Source organism: Papilio polytes, unplaced genomic scaffold (genome assembly GCF_000836215.1).
Source record: "Papilio polytes unplaced genomic scaffold, Ppol_1.0 DF821400.1, whole genome shotgun sequence".
Taxonomy (NCBI): Eukaryota; Metazoa; Arthropoda; class Insecta; order Lepidoptera; family Papilionidae; genus Papilio; species Papilio polytes.
The window spans coordinates 2,402,599-2,424,675 of NW_013527804.1; the positions used below are offsets into that span (position 1 = coordinate 2,402,599).

At 33.0% G+C, this 22,077-nt stretch overlaps 2 protein-coding genes across 2 annotated transcripts in view; both read right to left on the reverse strand.

Annotated features, from left to right (window-relative positions):
• Positions 1–16,304, reverse strand: part of LOC106108707 (ryanodine receptor 44F) — a 100,506-nt gene extending 84,202 nt beyond the window's left edge. The window contains exons 1-4 of the mRNA XM_013289967.1: positions 16,142–16,304; positions 3,420–3,542; positions 707–856; positions 8–61 (exon numbers count right to left, since the gene is read on the reverse strand). Of these exons, the coding sequence (XP_013145421.1) occupies positions 8–61; positions 707–856; positions 3,420–3,476 (261 nt within the window). The 5' untranslated portion in view covers positions 3,477–3,542; positions 16,142–16,304. The remainder of the gene's footprint in view (positions 1–7; positions 62–706; positions 857–3,419; positions 3,543–16,141) is intronic.
• A 3,227-nt stretch (positions 16,305–19,531) lies between these two features.
• On the reverse strand, positions 19,532–22,071 carry LOC106108954. The gene is made up of 3 exons (XM_013290325.1): positions 22,066–22,071; positions 21,655–21,738; positions 19,532–20,072 (listed from the first exon to the last, which is right to left on the reverse strand). Exons 2-3 carry the CDS (start codon positions 21,709–21,711, stop codon positions 19,575–19,577), a joined length of 555 nt encoding a protein of 184 aa, XP_013145779.1. The 5' UTR covers positions 21,712–21,738; positions 22,066–22,071; the 3' UTR covers positions 19,532–19,574.
• Between the last annotated feature and the right edge of the window lie 6 nt (positions 22,072–22,077).

The following is a 22,077-nucleotide window of genomic DNA, read 5'->3' on the forward strand; positions in this document are numbered from 1 at the left end:
TACTTACAGTTTCTGAACCGGCGGCGGTCACCAATTCTTGTAACGCTCGAACTGACAACGCCTGTAATCAAACATCAAACATGAATATACTTCTGTTAAGTTCTCTTTTTCTATCTACCTACAAAAGGCAACTGAATATGTTACAAATGATGACGAGATGGCGCCACTTGTATATGCACACGAATATATAATGCGATTGAATCACACCGAGTATCGATTTTAGTGCCAGTGGCGCTCTACGCGAGTTTTCTACAGCGCCACCTTGAGACTGATATAGACACTATACAGAACACAATATTTTATCTTACTAATATTAAAAATGCAAAAGTTTAGACGTATTGATGTTTGTTAGAGTTTGCTGAACCATTCTCAAAAGGCATATACTCGTATGAAGAGGATAGTTTGGAAGAACACATAGGCTATTTACTTTTGTTTTTTTATACCGCGTGGACGGAGTCGCGGTCGAAAAATAAATCAATTTAAAATTGTTCTTATTTACTGTCTTCATACTATTTTATATCTTAGGTCTGCCTGTAAGTCTGTTTGTAAATTATAGTAATTTGTTGTTTTATAATAATGAGCTAAGAAGACGCCGATGGATGCGAAACACTAGAGGAACCAAATACTGCTAGCTGATTTTCAGAGAGGAGTATACTCTTCTCTTGTCTCTTACGATAATAGAATCTTTAGTTACCAGAATTCTTACCTGTTCAATAACGAAGACACATTGAGACAGATCTGGTGGTATATTCTTGTCGGCGATGTTCTCGAGGAAGCAATGCCGGTTGCCAAAGCCCTCCGCAGCGAGACACACGCGCTCGCCGGTTGCCGTGCATGACAGGCATACCATGTCTTCCTGGAAAGCGATAGAGGGAATTATTAATCAAATGAATGTAATGAAGCTGTTGTTAGAGCATGGCACTACATGATGCTGTCAATTATTTCCTTCTGTGTGTTATAGTGATGTGTTGGAGATTTTGAATAGTTTCGAATTTGAATCTAAATGCAAAGTGATACAGGCTTTATTCTGGAGCGTGTGTTAATGTATGTATTTTCAGATGAAAATGTTTCGTAAAGTAATTGAAGAGCAAAGAGAAATAACTTATAATTTTATGCGGGAACATAATGAACGATTTGTTTGAATAGAACTATGAAAAGATAGGACAAAAAGACTGTTGTAGTAATTGGCCTACTTCTATGAAAGTTACGCCCCAAAGCAGGAAATTGCCTGTGTTATCGCAAATAATAGCATCTATTGAAATACTATCTTTATTACAACGGTATAAAATCGAATATCGTATATCCAAATGCTGTACACGAAATTCCTAGTTGTTGTCAATACATTTGCTACTTTCACGTAATGTTCCTGTCTATTTTAATAACGAAATAAATATCGCCCGCAAAATCGTTTGCGCGGAATTGAAAAAAATAATTATTTTATAATCTATTCTAATATATTATAAAAAGGAAAGATTTGTATTTTTGGTTTTTGTATGTATTGAAATAACTCAAAAACTACTGAGCCGATGTCAAAAATTCTTTCACCATTAGAAAGCTACGTTATCGCTAAGTAACATAGACTATATTTTTTAATTTTACGTTAACGAAGTCAAGCATCAGCTAGTATAATACTCGTATAGAGGAAATATTTGTATTTTAAGAGTGTTGGAATAACTCAAAAACTCCTGGACCGATTTCAAAAATTCTTACACCATTAAAAAGCTGTTATCGCTCAATAACATAGTCTATTTTTACAATTTTTAAATTCACGTAGACGAAGTCGCAGGCAATGGTTAACGTACTTCTTACTAATATTATAAATGCGAAAGTTTAGATAGATGGATGTTTGAGAGTTTGTAGCCTAAACGGCTGAATGGATTTTGATGAAATTTGGAATAGATGTAGAGTACAGTCTGGAAGATCACATAGGCTACTTAGTTTTTTAATTCCACGCGATCGGAGTCGCGAGCGTAAGCTGGTAGTTCATAAAGGTGAGTCGTGCTGTTCGTGTGGCATCACCCTTATCTCTACAAGTGCCAAATCCCAGGTCTGAGTCAGCTGTAGCAAACTAAAATAGACATACGCTGTTCAAACTTTGGTATCTAAATTACTTCTGTATCGGTATTTCGTTGCGATTTAATTAAGATTTGACGATGAATTCGACTGAGAATTTAACTCGTGTCAGATTAAATGTAAATTAGGAGTTTGGCGTCGCCTGTCTAGACATCGATTGGTTATTTACTTATTGGCAACGTTTTTCGTTGTTTTTAGTCTTTATCTGAAATATGGAGATTCCTCAGAAGAATTTTGCGTAAAATCTATACTAATATTTTAAAGAGGAAAGATTTTTATTTTTGTACGTATTGAAATAACTCAAAAATTACTTAACCGATTTCAAAAAGCTATATTATCACTGAGTAACTGCCTTTATTTCTTTTTCACGTGGACAAAGTCGCAAGCAACAGCTAGTATATCAAGATTTTTAATCAAATAATTAACAATTTTAAAACTGACTTGAATTCATTTGAATTGGCAGCTGTCGACTAATTAAAAAAAAAACAGTTTCTAGAAACAATTGCGGTTTATAGCACTGTGAAATCTCTGTTAAACTTCTCTTAATGACCAGTGCGAAGCCTCAAAGCTTAGCAATAATGGGGTTCACCGTAATTATTATGTCTTGTTGCTTGTAACTTTCTCGACAATTTCCAATATTATAGCACGAACATTTCGATTGCCAGAGAACTTTATTTCCAAGGTTCATAATTTGTACCAATGCAAATAACCTTCTCAAACCCAAAACAATTTAAAGGCAATTTTTTAACAACCTGCGTTTACCAAAGTCTATTAAAATTTAAGGATATCGTATCGTTAAGACCAAGTTAACAGCATAGCGTTAAAAATGTAAACAAAACCTTCATTACTTCGCAAGGAAATAGCTGAGAATTTCTCTTTATTTAGTCTACAGGTCAAGGTCACGAGGGTTGTGAACAACAGATGCCGAGATAAAGCTACGTACATAAATAATGTAAGGGTTATTTATTACTGAGTGCAAGACGTTAATCTTGTAATGCGAATCGTTAATTCACACGTCTGCAAGGCGATTCTTTCCTCTAACTCATCAACTTGCCCTTATCCCTTACGGAGGGTCGGCACAGTATGTGCTGCTCTTCCATACATCTCTCAGCCGTCATATCTGAATCCACTCCTTTCTTAAGCATATCCTCTTTCACACAATCCATCCATATTTTTTCGGTCTTCCTCTACCTTTGTAGCCATCCACATTCATCCACTTTCTGGTTTATATCCCTATCATCTCGTCTCGATTCTTTCCTCTAACTGTAGGTTAGTTATTTAGTTGAGTACTCAGTTATTTAGTTGTTAAATTCCTGTCCAAAAGTGACAAGTAAGTTGTAACTTACCGTACGTAAGAATGAAACATCATCTTGCTCGCTCGCACCTCCTTCTGCTTCCGCCATCTTGGAATTCTAATTTATTTAAACTTCAAACTTGTTTACTTGTTTCATTCCTTTTTAAATGCATATCTGGAACAATTGAAAAATAATTAAAGTCTCTTGTAAGGAAATAATAAGGGGGAAAGTCGAATAGAGGCCACGGAAGGGGATCAGGAGTGTGGGGATCTCTAAGGTCGACATCTTGTGCGACAAGGATTCGTTGGATGCGAAAGAGGGAGGATTATATTTTAAGGAAGGCATTGGGAAAGGCCAATTTTCAATATAGGGCTGTTGGTTATGATGATAAGGCCTAAGAAATGTATATGTCATATGTATATACAGTCCTCGATAACTCAAACCTCGGTAACTTAAAAACCTCTATAACTAAAAATAATATGTTCCCTTTGCATCAGAGCCCAAAACCTCTACATCATAGACACTTGATAACTTAAAAGCTCTATAACTTAAAATATTTTGTGTTCCCTTGGACTTTAACTTATCGAGGTTCTAATGCATATGTCATTCTTAAATGCTAAATTTGGCAATTTTAGGGGTAGTTTACAGATTTCGATTTAGCATAGTCTTGGCATGTCTTGCTCATACACTTTACTACATTTACAAGTAACTAAGTTATTCAATAAGATAAATAAAGTATAGTCAGCTATTGTCATAAGTATATTATTCAAATGCCTTTAAACTATGTTTAAGTTTCTTTAATTATAAACGCACAGACAACGAAATATACAAACAAATCCCCTTAAATTGCCTAGTTAAGTTTAACAAGCTTATAGCAAACACACCCTAAATGCACGTTCTTCCAAAAGTACTCGTATAACTAAATCTGGATGTGGTAAGTACTTGAGGTTAGTTGAATTAAAAAGATTTCTATAATTTTATACTTAATAATTGAATCTAATATATCTGAAATAGTTGAATCGTTGCAAGTGAAAAAAAAACTAATAATAAATAAATTTCTTCTTTTAAATAGACTAGTAAATAAACTAAAGAGTAAAACATCCGCTTTCCAACGATATACAAAATAAATACAGTGCAATCATCATCATCAACAACCTTTATCTTTTTCTTTTTTTTTTTTTATAAAAAAAAAGGGGGCAAACGAGCGGCGTGAACACCAAGGTGGTCAACGACGCCCATGGACATTCGTAACACCAGAGGAACTACAGATGCGTTGCCGGCCTTTGAGGAAATGATAGGCTCGCTTCTTGAAGGACCCTAAGTCGTATTGGTTTGGAAATACCGCCGAGGACAGACCGTTCCACAACGCGGCTGTGCGGGGCAGGAAGTTCCGCGAAAACCGCACGGTTGTGGAATGCCAGCCATCGAGATGGTGAGGATGGTACCTGGCGGTCTGTCGTGTCGTCCGATGACGAAACTCGGCGGCAGGAATCGTTCCAAACAACTCCTCGGAACACTCCCCGTGGTAAATGCGGTAAAAAATGCAGAGGGAACTGACGTCCCTCCGCAAGGCCAGAGGATCTAGCCGATCGGTAAGAGCTCGGTCGTTGACGATTCGAGTCGCTCTCCGTTGTATGCGGTCAAATGGAAGAAGCTGGTATTGGGGTGCTCCCGCCCAGAGGTGCGAGCAGTACTCCATGTGGGGCCGAACTTGCGCTTTGTAAAGTAGTAGGCGGTGGCCCGGCTGGAAGTACTGCTTCGCCCTACTGAGCACACCCAGCTTTTTGGAAGCCAGCTTGGCCTTGTCTTCCAGATGACCGCGAAACTGAACGTCACTCGATATGTCAACGCCGAGAATACCGATACTGGCTGAGGCAACCAGGGGAGTGTTCTCAAACCGGAGATTGACGACGAAGGGTTCTTTTTTAGCGGTAATGGCGCATACTTGCATTGCGCATAATCTGCCCAATGGGAAGTTTTTAGATGCAAGAGGCGGAGGACGGCTTTATGTAGAAGTTATTAGGAAAGGTCTATATTCAATAGTGCAATATAACTTTATTATTCGCAAGAAAAACAACCGCATCCAATAACATTTCCTTCTACGATCCATGATTCGTATGAGGGTCACAAAAGCAATGTCACGCCACGTGTTAGGAATACATTCGAGGTTACCAGTAAGCCTGAACACGCCTTAAACCTTAATTTTATTTCTACAATATTAAGTTAAATTAGGTGTAAAGTGTATTAAAACATTTGATAGACCTTTATTTAAGTTAACGACAATTCGGTATTACCTTTTTACTATTTATGACACATACGTTAATAACGACACAGATAATATAACACTACTAGCTGTTCCCGTGCGACTTCATCCGCATAAAATTATGAAAATTTTATTTCATTGTTTTTATGTGTCAAATTATCAATTTCAAATGTCAAAATGACATGACATGATGACAACCTTGCTTCCTTGATGTTGGCAGCAACTTATGGTCTCTTTCCCACATTAGGATTTTTATCCAAAATATTTACCCCCTAACTTGAATGGCGTGAAAATATATAGTCTAAAGCGTGACGTAAATGTAGGGCTTTTTATTAAAAAAATATTCAAAAATATGCTGTGATTGCTGACATCTTAGGCAACAAAGAAGTGTGAGTTTACGCTTTATTATAATAGTATAGATAATATAATTAACCCAGTACATACAGTCTTCGTTAGTCTGGTTATGTTTGGCTAATTTATTTTCGTATAAAACACGATAGATGGCGCTAATCTCAAACAATTCTAAGTTGTAAGGCCAAAGAAAATAAAGACGCCCAACCTCATTATGCGTCTTATTGCAATAAAACTGTTCTACCGCAGATGTCTCATTAAAAGTATCTCTTGTACAATCTGTGTGAAATCCAATTACAAACTATAATATCAGAGAGAAAAAAAATGTGAATTTGTGGGATTAAAAATCTAATTTAATTTGGCAAAGCCGACGTGTAACAAAGCTCTTTTGAATAAAAAAGCTCCGAAAAATTTCGACACGTAAACAACAAAGTGGATACCGCAGTTATGACATACTTTATGAATACGTGGTTTAATATTATTATTTTCATATCTCGTATATTTTATTATTTCTATAAAATAAATTGTGTTTATTACAAACTAGCTGTTGCCACGCTTCATTCGCATGAATTTATGAAAAATAAATCATTATTACATTTGGAAAATTATCAATTACAAATGTCAACATGACATGACATGACAACCTTGCTTCCTTGATGTTGGCAATTTATGGTCTCTTTCCCACATTAGGGTTTTTATCCAAAATATTTACCCCCTAAGTATAATGGCGTGAAAATATATAACCTAAAGCGTAAGTGTAGGGATTTTCATTAAAAAAAGAATTGTTCAAAAAGATGCTGTTATAGCTGAGATCTTAGGCAACAAAGAAGTGTGTGTTTACGCTTTATTATAATAGTATAGATAGTATATATAGTATAGAAGTATAGATAGTATAGAGTATAGATACATAAGTATAGATAGTGTACAATAATCTTAAACAGTGTCATCAACGAATAAGGAAATATTCAGGAAAAAGGGACCGAAAGGAAATGAGGCAAAAAAGAAAACACTTATGTTTTTCGATATATTTAAGTTACAAATAAGTGAAAAGTTTTAACAATTTGTTCCAAAGTAACTTAAAAGGGCTAATACCGATAAGGCTTTTACACATATTGTATTTCTTAAACTTAATTTTAATATCCTTATAGTAATGTTTTTGTACATAAAGTGTTAAATAAACAATAACTAAGAGAATGTTATATCCCTGCATACCCGAAATGAATATAAAATTCATAGTTTCTATAAGCTATCAACATGGTTAAAGCATTTCACTTACACTGCAGGCGTCTACTTGTCTAGGACCAAGTTATAACGTCAGACTTGAGCTCAACTTTATGTGAGATAACTTCAGAGATACAAATGCTAGTATCGTTTTGTTGACAATGTATACAATTCTCGATTAGTTTTGTTCGATTTAAAGAAGGAATTGTACAATAGTTTTATATAATAAAATTTAAAAAATCATAGATAATAAATGAGAAAGTTTTGATGGATGGAATAAATGAAAATTAGCATAGATGTTTTTTATTTTTTTTTATTTAACATATGGTGGCAAACGAGCAAGCGGCCACCTGAATGCGACAAAATGGCGAAGCGACCGCTGCCCATAGACATCCGCAATTGCAGATGCGTTGCCTACCCTATTACGACGGAGGAGGAGACGCACATAAAGAGGATATTTCCCCTTCCTATGCATCTCCTTCACCGTCAAATCCACTTCCGCTTCCCAAACCTCTCCTTATAAGAAAAGGGTGGTAAAGAGAAAGAGACCTTAATTAGGCCTCCGGCACCACACTCATCAGATGAAACACGGAATTGTTTCCATTTCACGTCTGTCTTCTGTGTGGTCGTGGTATTATACCGGACGTACCGGCCTATTCGTTCTAAGATGTTAAAGCGGGCACTACCACTGTCAAAACAATCTGTGTATGTGTGTACAATGTAGAACATAATCTGGAAGAAGGCATCAGCCAATTGTTTGGATTTTTTTTTAATTCCGTGAATACACAGTCGCAGGCTAAAGCTAGTAATAAAATATTTTTAAGTGAGAATATCGTGACATAAAACTTCAAAGTTTCAACTTAAAAGTAAGGCCATTTTAAACTGTAGGTAGATATTTATAATCCAAGGTACTTGAATAAATGAATTTACTTTGACATAGTTTATTGCAACACAAGCTTAATTAACTTGGCCAAGTTACTTGAATTCTTCATTTCTAGCTACGTGCTTTATAAACTAGGTTTCACCCGCGGCTCTCTACTTCGTCAATGCGATTTTTTTTAAATATTTAGTATCCTATGTGTTCTTAAAAACTATGTTCTACATCTATGCTAAATTTCATCAAAATCCGCTAAGCTGTTTAGCAGATACGTCCATCCATCTATCCAAACTTTTACATTTATAATATTAGTATAATAACTTCAAAACTCGTAAATGATTGCGAGCTTCTACTAAAATGCTTGACCTATATTCATCGTGAAAATCATTCTGTGTTACGTAAAATAAATATTTCAAATGGATGCATTTCATTTTATATAGAGAAAGTAAGGAGTAGAAGATTAGTATGGGGGAATGTTATGAGGTGGGATGAATCGCATGTTACAAGGAGAACGTTAGTTATGACTGTATACCGGTAGAGGTAGACCTAAAAAGATATAGATTGCGTAAAAGGTGAAATGATCAAGGGAGTGATGACGGAGATGACGTATGATAGTTATTATTATTATAGATAATGTAGCTTTTTAATGGTGTAAGAATTTTTGGAATTGGCTCAGTAGTTTTTGAGTTATTTCAATATGTACAAAAATACTAATCTTTCCTCTTTAGTATAGATAGATAGATATTAGTATAGATTTGTGTCGAAATATCTTGCACATTTAGATACATACATAAAAACTGTGCTAAGTAATACATGCAACTGTGCAAAGTATTTTTTTTAATGCGGAAAACATGCAAGAGTTGTGAAATAAAATCCGTTTTCCCGCAACTTTAATCAAAGTAAAAGGGAAAAATATTCACAATACTTTTGCTTTGATGTAATTCGATGACACAAATAGATAAAAAAATAAACCTTCCAGATATTTTACGTCATCGATATTAAAGAACTTCCAACTTTTTGGTATTATCTGAGTAGCTTTTGCCCTCGACTTTGTCCGCGCAGAAATGAAACTTTGTTAAATTAGCTGTATTCTCCCAGACTGTGTTCTACATCTATGCCCAATTACATTAAGATCCGTTTATATCTATACTTCTATCTATCTATACTATCATAATAAAGCGCAAACACACACTTCTTTGTTGCCTAAAATGTCAGCAATTGCAGCATATTTTTGAATAATTCCTTTTTTAATAAAAAGGCCTACACTTACGTCACGCTTTAGGCTGTATATTTTCACTCCATTAAACTTAGGGGGTAAATATTTTGGATAAAAGCCCTAATGTGGGAAAGAGTCCATAAGTTGCTGCCAACATCAAGGAAACAAGATTGCCAAGGTTTGTCATGTCATGTCAGTTTGACAGTTTGAATATTGATTTGACGAATGTAAACAATAAAATAAAATTTTCATAATTTACTGCGGATGAAGCCGCACGGGAACAGCCAGTAATAAATATAAACGGATATAACATTTTGAATATATTTATTTACAATTTTCGTTATCAGCAACGCAAATCATGTTCCCGAAATCTGGATTTCTTTTCTTTTAATAGCACAAACAGACACTCCAATTTTATTATATGTATAGATTTATAATCAATCAATATCAATTGTCACGCGACACATTCATCAATCATCGGCAATACCTTTACTTAATGTGACGTCAGAACTTGTTATAATAGTTAGGGGTGACAAACATTTTCGTATGTGATTTATAAAAAATATTTTACAGCCGTGCTAAAGAATTGGATTATCGGGTAAACTATCACATATTGATTACTTTGCATTTGTTTTTAATAATACTTAGAGGAGCGTCGGTGGCTCAGAGTCTCATGCACTTACTTGTAATCTACAGGTCTTAGGTTCGAATCCTGCTATGTACCAATATGATTTTCGATTTTAGAATTTCACATTTACGCAATTTACCCGATGTTCTTACGGTTAAAGAAAACGTGATGACTGCACATATCAGCGAAGAAATTACAAAGATATTTATGAAGAAAATGAATTTTGTGATCATTGCTGTGTCCAAAATATTGTGTCGTGTGCCAAAGGTTTTCTACTCCTGCATAGTCTATGGATTTATTTTTATAGCCAGACGGTGAAACAAAGAAAAGTCGGTACGTATACTACGACTTCTTATATCTTCTATCAATGTATGGCAATTGGCCAAAAATATAAGTGTAATTTGAAAATATACTATGACTTTATGATATAATACCAAACGAATAGAAGCGGGTTCACGCCTTTGATTTGTTGATTGTTTTGTAGCCAATTCAACTGTTTAGTTGCACAAATAAAAATCGAGTAGTGTGCGAACTTCCATATTATCCCATAGGAATCAAAACGTGACAAAACAGTGCGATAGTTTAGTCAAAGGTGTGCGCTTACTGAAGATATAAATGCATTTACGTCAAATACAGCAACAAGTTTTACTATTGTTGTAAAACTCTTTTATAATAAAAAAAACTAGCTGTTCCCGTGTGACTTCATCCGCATGAAATTATGAAAATATAATAATAATAAAATATTATTGTTTACATTTGTCAAATTATCAATAGCAAATGTCAAAATGACATGACATGATGACAACCTTGCTTCCTTGATGTTAGCAGCAACTTATGGTCTCTTTCCCACATTAGGGTTTTTATCCAAAATATTTAACCCCTAAGTTTAATGGCGTAAAAATATATAGCCTAAAGCGTGACTCAAATGTAGGGCCTTTTATTAAAAAAAGAATTATTTAAAAATATGCTGTTATTGCTGACATCTTAGGCAACAAAGAAGTGTGTGTTTACGCTTTATTATAATAGTATAGATTAAATAAATAAATAAATAATATTAGAATGATTGACTTAGAAGAATACTATAAATGGGGATATTCCTGCTTCGGCAAGGATTATGCGCTACGAATTGCTTTGTGTCTACGAAGGCTCGTAGACAACGCTTGTAGAAGGTCTACTGCTACGTTAAACGCTAACAAAGGATGTAAATGACAGACAGGTTTTGTTTGCTTATTTTATTAAAACTTTAAGCTTCAGAGGTATAACAGATTTATCAGAGGCACATTACTAAGCAGTCCCTTAGTGTAGTTCATTACTAATAGATGAACAAATTCGTCTTTCGCATCCTAAAATTTTCTTACATAGTCAAATTGAGAATTGGTCCAGTGGAGATAACTTTTTTACGAAATCATTAAATTTTTCTCTGCTGTATAATATAAAAAACATTAAGGATATATAAAATGTTTTTGTACGTGTTTTTGGGCAATGGGAATTCACGGATAACACTGCAACGGAAAGCAATAAACTTAACAAGTCCTATTATGCTCGGTATGCGGCATAAATATTAATGCTTTTGTAGAGTATAATTACTGTTGCAAGTGTAACTAGCTCAGTTGCATTAAATATACGTACATAATATGAAGTATTATCTTTCGCTACGACTCCGTCTGTAGTCTATATATTTTTTTCAGACTATCCTCTACATCTATTCCGAATTTTATCGAGATCCGTTCAGTAGTTTAGGCTATAAACTTTAACAAACATCAATCTAAATTTTCGCATTTATAAGACTAGCTGTTGCTCGCGACTACGTCTACGGGAAATTTATTATTAGCCTATGTTACTTACTGAGAACATAGCTTTCTAATGGTGAAAGATTTTTTGAAATCGGTCCAGTAGTTTTTGAATTATTTCAATACATATAAGAATATTTTTTTTTCCACTTTATTATATTAGTGTAGATAGAGCTACAAGTATATTTTCAAGAAACTTAGATTTCTCTAAAGTTACATGTGTGTGTTAATTAGTAGGTACAGTATTTTGACCGTGATATTCACACGGAATTAAAAAATTTAATCTTTTGCGCTTTAACAGACTATAAACCGTGTATTTCATCTAGATCCATTTTTTTTTATTCTGATTGATAATCAATACAATAAAATATACATAAAATCAATTATACTGCTTTATAATATAAACTAGCTTTTCCCGTGCGGCTTCATCCGCATGAAATTATAAAAATTTTTATTTTATTGTTTACATTTGAAAAATTATCAATTGCAAATGTCAAAATGACAAATCTCGGTAATCTTACTTCCTTGATGTTGGCTACAACTTTTGGTCTCTCCCACATTAGGGTTTTTATCCAAAATATTTACCCCCTAAGTTTAATGGTGTTGAATATATAGCCTGAAGCCTGACAAAAGTGTAGGACTTTTTATTAAAAAAATAATTATTTAAAAATATGCTGTAATTGCTGACATCTTAAGCAACAAAGAAGTGTGTGTTTACGCTTTATTATAATATGTATAAGCATAGATATGAAAATCACCTTAATCTGGATTACATAAGTAAACGGTCACGGACAATACCGTAATCGATTTTGCAGTTTTGTGACGCGAATTCGGTTGCAGGTCGCTTGAACGATGAAAATAAATTTCATACACATGTAAAAACATTATTTTGCGAATTACGCACATAAATATATTTTATTTTTATTTACCTAAGGCGAATATTTATATCAAACTAGCTTTCGCCCGCGACTCCGTCAGCGTGTAATTAAAAAAAAATACAAAAATGAGTAGTCTATACGTTCTTACAGACTATCCTCTACATCTGTACCAAATTTCATCGGAATCCGTTCAGCCGTTTAGGCTACAAACTAACAAACATCCATCCATCTAAACTTTCGCATTTATAATATTAGTATGATAGTAAGATGAAATATATATTTTTTTACTTTTATAAGACTGCAATCACAGACTTATTAAAAACAGACATATTTTTATCATCACTTGTAGACTCGAAGCTTTTGATCTCAACATTCACAACATATTTAAAATGTTTTATGTCACTTAGCGTCATGGTTACGTAGCACATCCTTAGTTAATATCAAAGTATGCGGCAGTCTGTTTAATCGTAAACAAGTACAGTTACTTAAATTTAATTTCATTTTTTTTGTGACCGCTGTGTACGCCTGTCACCTGTATGTTCTTCTGCTTGTGTGTACCTTTCCAATAAATAAATAAATAAATAAATAGACAGTAATTAATTTGTAAGCATTATTCATGTTTTGAGTTTCTATAAACAACTGGCTGTTCCCTACTCCGTCCTAGTTGAATTAAAAAAATATATATATCGACGAATTGAGTACCTCCTTCTTTGGGAAGTCGGTCAAAAAGTTACTTAGTATACTTACTAATAATAATAATTTCTTTTTGTGTACATTTTGTGTAATTCCATTAAATACTTTAACCTTTTTGGAGTATTTACTATCCATTCATGTACATTTTTAAATTTATATACTACTAGCTTTCGCCCGCGACTCCGTCCGCGTAATATTAAAAAAAACACAAGTAAGTAGCCTATGTGTTCATTCATACCCTGCTCTACATCTATGCCAAATTTCATCCAGATCCGTTCAGCCGTTTAAGCTACAAACTCTAACAAACATCCATCTATCCATCCATCTAAACTTTCGCATTTATAATATTAGTTAGATACACTTCTTACTAGTATTATAAATACGAAAGTTTCGAATGGATGGATATTAGAGTTTGTAGCCTAAACGGCGAAACAGATCTCTATGAAATTTGGCATATAGAGTATAGTTTGGAACAATAATAGGCTTGCTATTGTTTTTTTAATTTCACCAATGAACGAAAGCTAATTTTAAGTAGAGATTTCAAATTTGTTGTTGTATAAACATTAACCCAGTTTGAAATAGAATGTTTATTACTTAAGGTATTTAACACTGGACTGGACTTCCATTGCACGCAGCGGGAGAATCGCTTCAATTTTGTTAAAATCCAAACATAAAAATAATTGCAAAAGTGTACAACACTATTTCATTTATCCAAGCAAAACAAATGAATAAGTACATACTATAACATACATAAAAAGTAATCAATTCAAAAAACATAACCATCAAAGTCATTCGAGTAAAATTATTACCGGATTTCCTTCATTAAAACCAGGGAAACGTCATAAACAAACCTTCACGGTTTTCCTTACGGACGTAAAAACATTGCCTTATACGAATCACACACACTTACAAAAATTCACACACACTGACACAAACACCGTAGGGTTTTATAACTTTTATTACACATTGTTTTCTAGAAAATTCCACGAACAATCTGTCTCACGTCCGCAGCGGCCAAATGCCGCAGGCTACTGAAAGCTGCAAACCCATTAGGCTTTCGGGAAAATTTATAGGGTTGCCATTGCATGAACATTCGCTTAAATATCGGGGAATTGTCTTAGTATTTTTAATAGCTATTAAAAACAAACGAATAGTACTTAATAAAATTATATTTGATGCTATGAGAACAAACTTCCTTGTCTGAAAATATAAACTTATTAAGTGTCGGGTGAGCTGTAGTTCCACGATCGATCAGATCGGCCCAATAGTAATTTGTCCTACTGAGCGATCATTGCAACGGGAAACAGTCAACTTTTTGTAAATTTAGGCAAAATTGTTTACTAGCTAAATTTATTTGTTTCAAAGCTACAGAGTTGCCCTTAGAAATTCCAACATTCCCTAAATACCAGTCGCAATTGCAGGCATTCGCCTGCTGGAATGCTGTTGGAATTTTCAAATTATACTGAGATACGCACAAAGGTACATTAGTAGAGTAACTTTTATAATATTGTATATCTGCAGCTATAGTTCGAAAGATTCAATTTGAATGCATCGTTTTATACGTGCATTTGATTACTTCTTGAAGTAAGGTTATTTTTATCAAGTACATCTGTGTTACATTAACTGTCACACCAAATTGTAAATAGTTTGATAACAATTAACGTGTAAAACATGTAATGGAAATATCGGATTTTGTTCCCTTATCTAAAAGCGACGTCATTTCTAAGCTATCCGAGCATCTATCAGCCAGCTATGGGACAAGCTAGCCTGGTACTTAAATAACCCAATTGGATTTTGCAAGGTTCTTGATAAACACTAATTTCATTAGAATTATAACAAAAAAACTTACTTTAAAAAAAGTTTACTAAAACTTTTGGAGTTGTTTTTCTTTAACAACAAGCTTTAAAGAAAAAAAATCATTTTATTTATATAACCGTGGGTTAATACTGTCGTAGTCTAATAAAATTCTATTGATGCCTTTACGAAATATTTCTCGCTAATGTTAGTGATAGGTCCTCTGATCCGGACGTTCCAAATTTAAAATGATAATAAAAATGCATTCTTTACCGTTCGATCACGCATTAGAAAGTAATAAAGTAGGAATTCAAGCAATTCCCGTGTTACGTTCAAGTTTACATCTGTTTGCGAGGTTATAAATTGGCGCGTAATAATGCGATTGACCTGTAGCTGAAATAAAAATAAACCGCTAACCAACGGTCGCACGTGGCAACACTTTTTAATAGAATCAGCTTACGCTAATTAATACTTTCTTGTATTCATATTAACGAAGTTACTAGTAATAATTCTGCTAATACTTTTAATTAATTTTACTAATAACAAATGGGAATGTTTAGAAGAATGTTTGTTAGAAGGTATATTTGAAACCATTCAGATTTAGATTAAATTTGGCATAGTTAAACATAGTCTGGAAAACACGTAGGTCACTTATTTTACTAAATATCCGCGAGATGTCGCGGGTGAAAGCTAGTGTGGCAAATATAATCATTTATTTATGTTAGTTTTTTATCGCGTTTTTTAAATATTTAGTCTAATATTTCCGTACAGCATTTTTAATTTGACATTATGTAAGTCAAAAACTTCAAAGGAATTCAGTTTAGTTCTATATTCATTACAGATTTTAGTTAACTATGGCTAAATTCACATTTCAATGCCTTCAAAATAATGACGAAATATTAAAAACGACACTACTTTATTGGGAATAATATTCTATTAATCTTAATGTAAGAAATATTCAACGTCTTAAAAACCAATTAATTACATTTACATAACTAATTTCTTTACTTTATCCTAGTATAATATGAAATGTAACTACAGAATATAATTAAAAAAGCTTACCAATACATAATACAGGATAATCCGTATTTATTCTACCGTTGTTTGCACTGTTCACACATTTTCACACACAAAAAACACAATGATTCCCCTTTTTTAAATACTATTGTGACCTTTCCAGACAATTTTACCTTAATTCGATTTTCGTATGTCCGATCGACGCGGACGCCGGACAATTTTGAATTTAGAACACGAGCGTAAGAACGGAGTTCTCTATTTATACATTCTCTGGGCGAGATTACTAACCACCGTATCCTGATCTCTCGGGTTACACCGACTTCGGAGTATTATAAAAATAAATAAATGGTCTCACGCCCTGCCGGAGCTCTGTAGATATTGGTCGTCTTATATTTTGCTAAAGAAATACCCGGCAGCTTCGACGAGTAAGTTTGAAGGAAATTTTAATTTACTGTGCAAACGAGTTACTACTTAGGAGATAAATGATTTATTAAAAATAAATTCTTTCTCTAATTTATGTCTTCAAGTTTATATTTTATTTGATATTTGTCCATTATTTTAAAAAAAGTATCTTCATTGAATTACGTAGTCAATTGTCACAAATATTTTATTACCTTTCTTGACTGCCAGATATACTAATATAAATGCGAGAGTTTGTATGGATGAATGTTATTTACATTCTGAAACGGTTTAACGAATCGTTGAAAGATAAGATAATCAAAATTTGTACTAATATTTGCTTATACTCAGTTTATTCCTAAGTTCAACTTATAAAGTTTATTTGTAAGGCTGCTAGAAAATTTAATTCCGCGCAGACAAATTCGCGATAACAGCTACACCACATAGATTAGATTTTCAATATGGCGGTATGTATCTACACATATTCTGGTAAATACTAAACAAATGGAAAGGGAACAAAAAATAAAAACATATTTTTCAATACTTTTAATGTGTTTTAACAATTTCAATAAAATTCATCCCAATACGAGTACAGTTCTAATGAATTCACATTTTTATATACAACTGAAGTGAAGCGTAAAGAATTGAACTAATATTAATAAATTTACTTTTAAATACATAAGGAAGAAAACGAGAGATCGAAAGTTATAAATTCTTTAAAACAAGGGCCTGTCCCACCACTGGCTGATAGAGGGTCAGATAGTTTATGACGTCACTGTCATATAAGGAATCCAAATCCGATAATTCCATCACATATTTTACACGCTGTATTGTCAGACAATTTACAATATGGTGGGACTTTTAAGCTATCTGAGCGTCTATCAGCCAGTGGTGACAGGCCCTTATACATTTTTAATAAAAGTAAAGTGTATTTAAAATAAAAAATCGCGAACATATTTGGGTACACTAACTTACATAAAATCCAATTTTAAAAATTTTTATCTGTGACCAGGTCGTATTCAAAGTGCTCTCTGACGACACCCATTGTGTATGGTCGTAATAAATAATATATCAACATAATTGACCTAAACTAACATAACACAAAGTCGCTTCCCGCTGTCTGTCTGTATGCTTACATCTTTAAAACTATGCAACGGATTACGATGCAATTTTTTTTTACTATTTATTTAGTTTTTGATGTTTTTAATGTAATGAAAAAAAAATTTTTTTTTCAGTGGTAGACCCCGCTTTAACATTTCGCACGAATGGGCCGGCTTCTCCTCAGCAATACCGACCACACAGAAGACAGGCGTGAAGTGGAAGCAATTCCGCGTTACGTCTGATGATTGTGGTGCCGGAGGCCCAACTTTAGTCCCTTTTCCTTCCCACACATTTTCTTATACGAAAAGGATGGTATTTGAACGTAAATTTGATGGTGCAGGAGACGCATAGAAGGGGAAATGTCCTCTTTATGTGCGTCTGTTATTGCGAAAGTTTATGGGCAGCGGTCGCTTCGACATTTTGGCGGATTCAATTGGCCGCTTGCTTGTTTACCACCTTATGATAAAAAAACACATGTTCGTATCAGCATTGGACAGGTAAAGCCGGGGCGGGTTATATAATTTAACATAATTGTTTAGGGAAATATTAAATAAATCAATATTTAACATTATTTACAGAAACATCACAGCTGTATATAAATTATTAGGAATTAAACGAAATAAATAGTTTTTTTAATATAATATTCGAACTGAAAAAAATCCCGAGGACAAACCAACATGAATTGAGTAGTATTTTAAAGGTTTTCGTTAATTATGTATTATTTCAATATCTACAAGCCTAAATTTATATACATTATTATTATTTATGTATACTCTTGGATTTTATATAAAAAAATCTAAATCCAAAGGGAAATAGGACAGGTTTTTTTTTTAATAAATAAATTATTTTGGTATTTAAATTTGTAAACAAATTTTTAGGAAGATTGTGCGATTGATGGATTCAATTTTTAAATATTACAAGGGATATGAATATTTAAATATATTTGTGTGTATTTATAGGTTATGACATTTGAGGTTAATATTATAATGTCCGATTTTTCATTAATTCAACAAAATTAACAATAAAAATTTATTATAATATATGGGAGACGTTATCAGTCCAATCACTTACTTCATTATTCTCTAAAAATATTTATAGATTTGGTAAAAATTCTAACATCAGTACAAACAATTTTAAACAAACAGAAACCAAAAGAAGATTCCAGAATATTAAGAAAATTTTAATATCGTTTTTTATTTAAACAATGATTTCTGTTAACAATAACCAAATAAAATTTACGGTTTTTCAACCCTTAAATGCCTAAAGTTAAGATACCGGGGTTACAAATCGCTTGGGCTACAATCGATTTTATTTAATATAACGTTTACCCGCGACTCCGTCTGCGTGAAATTAAGAAAATATAACCTATGTTACTCATAGACAAATTACCTTTTTAACGGTGAAAGAATTTTTAAAATCTGCCCAGTAGTTTTTGAGTTTGTTACTTTTGACTGATATTAAAATAAAACGTAAACACACACTTCTTTGTTGCCTAAGATGTCAGCAATTGCAGCATATTTTTGAATAATTCTTTTTTTAATAAAAAGCCCTACACTTCCGTTACGCTTTAGGCTATATATTTTCACGCTTTTAAACTCAGGGGGTAAATATTTTGGAAAAAACCCTTAATGTGGGACAGAGACCATAAGTTGCTGCCAATATCAAGGAAGCAAGGTTGCCATTTGTCATCATGTTATGTCATTTTGACATTAGCTATTGATAATTTGACAAATGTAAACAATAAAATAATTTTTTATAATTTCATGCGGATGAAGTCGCACGGGAACAGCTAGTGACTGATATTTTTCAAGTTAAAAAACAAAAATGAACATATCACGAAAACATATAAAAAATCGTTTTGATTTTTTAGTATTTTTCCCAATTAGTAAAAAAACAGTAAAGGGTATAATACATTTTTCAATTTAAAAAATCAGGCTTTTAAGATTTATTTATTGGATCTAAACGATTTAATATCGATTTATTGTACATCACAATCGTTATATTTGTTACCTGTATCCGTTTCTAATATCGCTTCAGCACTCGGTATAACAATAACTTCGGTCACATTAGAGCAAGCAATATCACAATTACCATCTTTATTACTCTCACAAACGTCGAAAACAGTATCTTCGATAACTTTAGCTTTATCCATATTAAGTTTTTCAACACTTTCTAGTTCTGAGTTATTTGTACAGAAATCTTCTATCTCTGTACACACCCTTTTAACATTCTCATCGATATTCCATTCATCGTCATTGTTTATCGATATTTTAACTAATTTCTCTGTTTCTATATCGATTGTACTATCACCTAAAGTGAAAATAACAGAATCGTTTTCAGACATTCTAGAAATTTCCGAATCTGAATGGGTTTTTAGATAATTTTTACTTGTATTTGGATCTTGGTTTAATTTCATATTATAAATATTCGATTCGCTTCCCATTATTGATGTTGTTGATGCTAAAATCGATAAATCCTGAAAAAAAATAAATTAATCTATACTTCTAGATAAAATTCTACACTAAGGGCCTGTCCCACCAAAATGAAAGTTTAGATGGATGGATGTTAGAGTTTGTAGCCTAAAATGGTAAACGGATCTCAATGAAATTTGGCTTAGATGTAGAGGATAGTCTGTAAGAACACATAAGATACTTGGTTTCGTTTATTTTAATACCACGCAGACGGAGTCGTGGGCGAAAGCTAGTAAATAAAAAAACCTCTTTATCGCCATCCAAAAGTATACAGAGAGTTGTACAAAATAAAAAAATACATGAAAAATTGTAACAGATGGCAAAAAGGGGAGGCCTAGCTTATGGTACTGGTTGAAATCTAGTGTCGAACTGGTTTTTAGCCACCCCCTCCCCCACCTTCCCAAGATAACAATTTAACATGTAAAATATGTGATGTAATCCGATATTTCCATCACATATTTTGTTACCTTATCTGACAGCTAAGTTTAGCTATCTGAGCCTCTATCAGCCAGTGGTGGGACAGGCCTAACTACAAAGATTTTTCTAAAATAGCTAATTTTATACGTTCCAATGCTAATTCCGAAATGAATCTAACTTGTATTGAATTTTATTACTAAAATATACATCTAAATGAATAAACCGTATGCAATCCAAGAGATATATTTATTTCTAAGTATTGAAATAATTATAATTAAGAGCATCGCCAAAAGAACCAAAAAGGGCTATTTAATGTTAGGTAAATGTTTTACAAACAATATAAAAAACATAAAAAAAACCTGCTAAAAAATTATTACACTCCTCCAAATGGAGTATGGAACTATTTGATTGAAACTAACATAACTCAAAAACTACTTGTGAGTTTTTCATTGAAATTAGACTACAAGAAGATAATCATTTTTTGGCTTGCAAAAATATTTTTTACTAGCTGTTGCTCGCGACTTTCCCCGCTTGAGATTAAAAAAAAACATACCTTATGTTACTCACTGATAATGTAGCTTTTTAAAAGTGAAAGTTTTTTTTTTAATTGGCCCAGTAGTTTTTGAGTTATTTCAATACACACACAAATATTTCATCTTTAATATTAGTATAAATGTATAGACTACCCTTGGCGTCGCTCTTGATTCTAATCGAAAACTACCTACATAATTTAACTAAGAAATTCCCAAACTACCCACACAAAGTGATACGTGGACGAAGCAAACAAGAGGACCAACACAATAAATTTAGCCAACCGTTATATACATACATAAATAGTTTCAATATGAACGATTCCTTTGGTGGCTTTTGTTTGTAACGTTCGCCGACCAAAACTAAAAACAAAATAAAAAAACATGACAAAACCTAATTCAATCGGTCAAAATATAAATTCCTTGTATTATAATCAATTTATATTTAGTATAACTTAATTTATCTAACACAAAGATGCGAAAAAAAAAATAAAAAATAAGTATATTGTCGTCAAAAATAATTTTTTTTTTACTCTTTCTTACGCCACAAGAAAAAGAAAAATAAAATGTACAAAATCATTATTAGGGTTGCTATTTCATAAAAACAGTTCTGTTTATTTATTTATGAATTGTTATATACCTGGTCATCTTGGCAGCCGACGCTGCGGGAATGCTTATGCCTTCGTACATTCGTCATACAGTGAGATTGTCCGTCCACTGTCTCCTGGAAGTGTTCAATAAATCCACACTTTAACTACGGAGAGACCGACAGATATATATATATATATACATCAAATAGAAACGGAGTGTTCAAGTAGGGACCGAAAGAGAGATATATGTCAAAGGGAAACAGAGAGATCAAAAGAGAGACGGAGAGAGAGATCAAAAGAAAGAGAGAGAGAGAGAGAGAGAGGGAACATAGCCACAAAGTGACCAGATTGCTGATTGAAGTCTTACGAGAACAGTTAGTTGTCCATAAAGAGGTTAGTTTTCAAATTTATTTCAAAAACCAAGTCTTAAAAACATAAAATCACACAAATAGACAACTGACCTTGAAACGATT